This window comes from Phyllostomus hastatus, unplaced genomic scaffold, assembly GCF_019186645.2.
Source record: "Phyllostomus hastatus isolate PE091 unplaced genomic scaffold, TTU_PhHast_1.1 phas_scaffold_142, whole genome shotgun sequence".
NCBI lineage: Eukaryota > Metazoa > Chordata > Mammalia > Chiroptera > Phyllostomidae > Phyllostomus > Phyllostomus hastatus.
The window spans coordinates 361,096-367,190 of NW_025334010.1; the positions used below are offsets into that span (position 1 = coordinate 361,096).

The 6,095-nt window shown below is 54.1% G+C and overlaps 1 protein-coding gene across 1 annotated transcript; it reads left to right on the forward strand.

The window, feature by feature from the left end:
• The first annotated feature begins 1,063 nt into the window (after nt 1-1,063).
• LOC123830990 (prolactin induced protein) lies at nt 1,064-5,638 on the forward strand. Its single transcript, XM_045857615.1, has 4 exons — nt 1,064-1,197; nt 3,098-3,209; nt 4,999-5,113; nt 5,387-5,638. Exons 1-4 carry the CDS (start codon nt 1,103-1,105, stop codon nt 5,509-5,511), a joined length of 447 nt encoding a protein of 148 aa, XP_045713571.1. The 5' UTR covers nt 1,064-1,102; the 3' UTR covers nt 5,512-5,638.
• The last annotated feature ends 457 nt before the right edge of the window (nt 5,639-6,095 follow it).

The following is a 6,095-nucleotide window of genomic DNA, read 5'->3' on the forward strand; positions in this document are numbered from 1 at the left end:
GTGTGACTAACTCCCAGAACTCGGATTTTTCCCGCCCATGCCAGAGAGGATCTCCCTGGCCTGTCCTCTGTCATGCAAAAAAGACAAACAAATTCCACAGTGTCACATGTCATAGGCTAAGGAATAGATTTACTCGATTAAAGAGAAATGTCACAATGCCACTGTCAGAAAGACTGAGTCTCCCCCACTCCCATCCCAGGGAGAGAAATTCCAGGCTCAGAGCCATCTTCTGGACACAGTTTGGGTCCTGTTCTGATGGAGGGACCCTTCCCATGGTGGGTCTTGCTGTGCGCCTCGTGCTGTGAGACAAGTGTACGAAAGCGGTCATGCCAATAGTGAAATAGGCAGACTGGCAGTGTCAGGAAGTCTGATTTGGGGAAGCCAGCTATTTACAGGAACAGTCTGGAGTCGACACATTGCTTTGGACTGGGGACTTCGGGTAGCTGGGGATCTTCAGCACCTGTGGTACATCAGCATTACCCCCGAAGTTAATCACAAGCATCTTCGTGTCACCCAGTGCTAGGGCCTCACTTCTCCACCATCTAGAGAGGCTCATCTCTGGTTGGCCATGGCCCTTAGGGAAGCCCTGGTCGCCTAGCTCCCTAACCAATTTTTTGAACGTCTCCTCATGTAGTATAAGGACATCAAGCAAATGTGTCCTAGAGCTGTGACCTGAAGCCTGCCACCATGGCTGGGTTCTCTTTCCCCCAGGGGACAGGGGAGGAAGGGCCGAAGCCGAGGCTACATACAGCTGCACAGACAGGTGTATCGTGATGCGGCATGAGAAACCACTTCTGTAAACTCGGGACGAGCTGAGTATCCGTCGTGGTCCTGGTCATTCGGAGAAACTCTGGCACCGAGAAAATGAGGAGAGAGAAACTCACTTCTCTCCCAGACTCAAACACTGTAGTGAATGTTGACTTTTTCCGTAGGAAAACAAACAAGCTCAACAAGGAAAGATCATGAGTGAAAAGGGGTAATAGAGCGAGCAGTCACGTGGCTTTGCGTGGCAGCTCTCCCGCTCGCTGGATCTGCATATAAACAGGGTGCCGGGCGCCCGAGAACCCTACTTCTCTGGGACGCCAGGTCTGCCTCCTCCAGCATGCGCTCTCTGCAGCTCCTGTTCGGGGCCAGCCATGCCGCCCTGCTCTTGGTCCTCTGTCTGCAGCTGGGGACCAACACAGCTCAGGAAGACACGTGAGCCACGCCTTTCTCCTTCTCACACACACACAGAAATAACCTTTGTGGGGAGGGCTCCTCTCCTCCCCTGGAAATCTATATACCCCTTCCTAAACACTTTTTTAACTTCCCAGGAATCTAATCTCATGAACCCATGCGCATTCCCACCTCTCTCCTCTTAGGAGGCCCATCAGTTCCCCCCAACATCTCCGCTGGGTGCTTCCGAGTTGCCCACGGACATAAGGCTCCCAGCGCGCATGCAGGCTGTAATTAACCATCAGTCTTTCTCCAAGGCTCTGACCTACACACTGTGCTGTCCGTGGTCTACACCTTTGCTACACTGCTGCTTGGTGAACTTCACCTCCTCACACACACCCTGCCTCCCGGAAGGGGAGATTTTAGCAGGTCTGTGAGTTCCGACAGTAGCTTTGGGCACCTTTGGCGGGACTCACTGAGTTGATCAGAGGCCCTGGGCACTGATCCTGGGCCCCACCGTCCAAGGCTGAGCTCGCCTAGCAGTTTAGGCATTCCTCCTATGCTGAAGTCCAGAGAGAAATGTGAGGGCCACTTGCTCGTGACCGCCCCCGCCGCCCAGCGACCTGGGAGCACAGAAGCATGAGCCAACTGATTGAGGGCACATGTTTGAAGGAAGCAGGAAAATTGGGGCAAGCACAAATGAAACAGGAAATGGGACAATTTGGAGGGAGAAGCAGGGTCACCCGCCAAATCTAGGGAGTTTTCCCTACAAAAAAAAGAAAAGTTTCGGATGCCGGGTTTCTGGATGGCGATTCTGGTGGCACCCTCTGTGGCATGGCCAGATCCAACGTCCTGGGGGAAATCTTCCAGGGTTTGACGAGCTGCTTTCATGGAGGCGGGTGGGTGTCCCCGCTGAGAGGGACAGCGTCAGATACAATGTCCCTCCACTTAGCCCTGCGGGGTGGCAAGTTGTTGAGAAGCTGTGCTAATCAGGGTGACCAGCCATCCCAGTTTGCCCACAAATTTCTTGGTTGCAGCACTGAAAGCCCCCACCTCGGCAAACCCATCCTTGCCGGGCACACTGGGAAGGTGGGCCACTCCAGCTGTGCCGGTCACCCTACCAGTCCTAAATGCCTTTACAAATGGGGGGAACATGCGCCCCTCCCTGCCCGCTGAGCGCCAGAGCAGCTGGCACAGAGGCAGAGGCTCTGAGGAATCGGATGCTTCCCCTGGAAAGTGCGGCTGGGAAGCTCAGGGGCCAAGCAACCACCTCCCTCCTGCTCTCCCAACAGCAAAGGGAAAAGACAGTGACGCTGCTGGTCCTGAGCCCCCACCCTCACTGGCTGACAGGGGAGACCTGACTGCTCCCTTGGTCCAGAGCCCTTTCCCCATCAGGCTGTGGTGCAGCCTGAATGCAGGGTGGGATCTGTCGTTCCCAAATATGGCCCTGGGTCAACTCCCCTCCAGAGCTAAATAAATACAAACCCTAGGCCCTGCCAGGAGCCAAAGGAGGGGGATCATCAAGGACGGTCTCTCCCCCAGTGCACTGAGATGTCTGTGATTCTGTTGGTACAAAATTCTCTGCTAATGGTGGCATGCGCCCTCCCCGTCAGTGGCCAATCAGCAGGACCTACAGAATTTTATTAGGAGACGTCATGTGGTGTTGCACCTTTGTTGTTTCTCTAACGTATTTTTTTGTCAGTGGAAGGAAAAAAAAATGATACTCAGTTTTAAATAAAAGTACCCAAGGTGCTTTATTAAGCAAAACTAAACCAGTACAAACTAACCAAACTACCTAAAAACCAAAACTGCCCAGGGGATTCTGATGCCGTCAGCGAAGTACCTCCTTCCCCTTGCACCGTCCCAGCCCCTCGCCCCTGCCCATTGCGCCCCTGTCTCCGACGGACTGACCTCTGCTCCCCGCCGGCTTCTGTCTCCCCAGACCCACGCGACAGCCGATTATAATGAACCTCCAGTTGCCCCAAGTGACAAGGTCAACTGACGAAGTCACCGCAAAGCTTACGGTCCAAACAGAATTGAGAGAATGTATGGTGGTAAGTAGCAGCCCTGGGGAGGGAGTCAAGTGAAGAGAACGCCAGCCCCTTAAGTAAGGAAAATGCATTGGATTGTATAGGAAAACTACGAGATTACAGAGCAAGGATAACATTATTAAAAGTAAACTTGTGATACAGTAATCTATTTGTGTGTCTTCACCCACACATTAGCTGAAAAGGCAATGCCTTTACAATGGAATGGTTACGTTTTATGTTATAAAGATTATCTCTGTGGTGGCTGTGGCTGCTTAGCTTGATCGAGCGCCCTCCACTGGGCACTGGCCTTGGACAGCACATCACATGGGTCATCCCAGATGGCCAGTGGGTCCTGACCTTTTGTTTGGATTTTACAAGAGTCAAAAAAAAATTTTTTAAAGATTTCATTTATTTATTTATTTTTAGAGAGAGAGGAAAGGAAGGAGTGAGAGAGGGAGAGAAACATCAATGGGTGGTTGCATCTCACAAGCCCCCTACTGGGGACTGGGCCCACAATCCAGGCATGTGCCCTGACTGGGAATCGAACCGGCAACCTCTTGGTTCATAGGCCTGCGCCCAATCCACTGTGCTACGCCAGCCAGGGCAAGAGTCAAAAAATTTTGAACCATGGACATATATTGTTGTCAGTGTAATAAAAAAGATAAGCAAAGCAAGGTTAAGCTTCTCTAAAGAAACACCAGCGTCTCCAATGCATCTTGAGTAAAACTGCAATGGTGAGAACCCTTGAATTCACTGTCCGAGGCCAAGGGGCTATTCGGTGCAGAGTCACCAGCCAGTGGCCCGGCCAGGTTTCAGGAGACTGGCAGCCAGCCCCCGCCATGCCCAGGGAGCCCACTGATAACCCCTGCAGCGGGCGTAGCGGTGAGGGCAGGCACTGCTCCGAGATCTGTGATCTGTAATGTGGCACAAACAAGTCTGTGTTTCTCCTCATGATAAAATCACGCACTGCTAACGCCACCGTGGATCTCTGATGACATCCACAGCAGAAGGAACGCTCCATTTCAATGGGAGCTCAGGAAAATAAAGATACAATTTCTTTCCATCTGAGTTCACAGACTCGCTGACTTCTATCCACAGGCCCCTCGGGTCTGTGGACTCCAGGATTAACCCCCCTGTGCTGAACATGGACTAGAACACGAACCAGGCGCCACTGAAACGCACAGAGGCGGTGCTCTGGGGTCTTACATTGTAAAGCACGCTCAGGTTAAACAAGGTCGGAGCAAGTGTGCCTTCACGATTGCATTTGCTCATCTCGCAGCCAGGTTGGGCGGGGGCAGTCCGTGGTTCTCTCACAACTGAGGAAAGCGAGGACGAGAGGTATCACGGTCATTACCGAAGGTCACGGAGTTTGAGAGGAGCACAGCGGGGGTCACAGTGCTGCAACAGGGCCTGGCTTTGGCTTTCACCCCCAAGCAGTCTGGCTGCGGTCGGTCGTGGGCAATTCCTGAAGCCCTGCCCTCGAACCCAGGAAGGCCTGCCCCCCAGGTGGCCTGAGCCTGGGACGGGTGCTCCTGGGCCCAGGGATTCACTCCCCTCTGCCCTCCCGAGCCGGACACCCACGTGAGCCCACAGCACTGTGAGCGCGGGACAGAAACCCTTCTGACCCAGACTTCAGCTGCTGAAACGATTCTACAAAAGCGGACCTCCCGGGCCTCTCCCCGCCTCCGGCCCTGCTCTTTGCCCCCTGAGGCCATCCTCCCCCTCTTGTTTGACCCTTCCTTGTCTTTCTCTCCCTTTCCTACTCCTCCCCATGCTAATACTAGGTCATCTCTCTCCACCTCCTCCTCCCCAGATTAAAACTTACCTGGTAAGCAGCAAGCCGATTGATGGATCTTTTAACTATCGCTACAGTGCCTGCCTGTGTGACGATTACCCAAGAAACTTCTACTGGGACTTCCAGGTCAACAGTAAGTACAGGAGTTACTCAAGGGAAGACCTACCCACCAGAGAGGGGGCACCATGGAGCAGCAGGGCCCCAGAGATGGTGCGGAAGGCTGGAGGGGCAGGGGGTGGGAGAAAGGGGGCAGAGTAGGTGGAGACCGTGCTAAGGAGGGAAGTACACTTGCAAATAACTGGAGGAAGCTGAGTCCCAGCGGGGAGGTACCTGAAGCCGGTAGAAAGGCTAGGACACCGGGGGTTAGGGCACCATCAGAGACCATCTTGGTCCTCGTCTCCTCCAGGCACGGTAAGGATGGCTGCCGTGGTTGACGTCATCACGCAGTCGGGTATCTGCCCCAACGACGAGGCCGTCGTCCCCATCAAAGCCAACCGTTTCACTATCCTGAGGACCCTGTTCGTCGTCTGAGCTGGCCGGGGTGGGGGCACACCTGCCTGCCCCTAGCCCTGCCCTCCCCCTTCCCAGGATGGTTTGCTCCGAGGCAGCTTGGCTGGGGTACACGTTGTGGTCTGCAAAATAAACTTCTCACATGCTCCTCTGTGTTCTGTCGTGTCTTCCCCTCCAAACTCTCTCCCAGAGGAGCCTCAGGGTGCCCAGACTTTCTAGAACTCTCTTTCTTCGCAGAAACTTCGCCGAGGAGAGCTTACGAGTTCTCGCTGTAGAGAAGAGCGGGACGGTCTCACAGAGAGGAAATGCTGGCCCTCAAACCCGGCCACGGAGGGGTGGGAACTGGACCGGCATCCAAGCCTCCGGTCTTTGGTCTTCCGTGTCCCATTGTCCCCTCAAGGAGTCCCTGCGGAGTCCAGGAGATGGGAGTTAGCTGCATATAGCAGAGTTGGGTGCAGAGTCTGTGGTCCCCAAGATAAGTGATAAGTGTTCTACCTATTGTCTGGCTTCTTTTCAGCCAGCGATAAATGATGGACTAAGTGATGCTCGGGGACATGGCTGCACAGCAGGCACAGTGAGCTGAAGGGCAGAGTGGGCCAGGGGGT

Excerpts from the sequence above, each read along its gene's own strand:
- LOC123830990 (XM_045857615.1), top strand. The coding sequence starts at position 1,103 with ATGCGCTCTCTGCAGCTCCTGTTCGGGGCCAGCCATGCCGCCCTGCTC. Across the intron at positions 3,210-4,998 it reads AATTGAGAGAATGTATGGTG|ATTAAAACTTACCTGGTAAG; the intron begins GTAAGTAGCAGC and ends CCTCCTCCCCAG. Across the intron at positions 5,114-5,386 it reads CTGGGACTTCCAGGTCAACA|GCACGGTAAGGATGGCTGCC; the intron begins GTAAGTACAGGA and ends CGTCTCCTCCAG.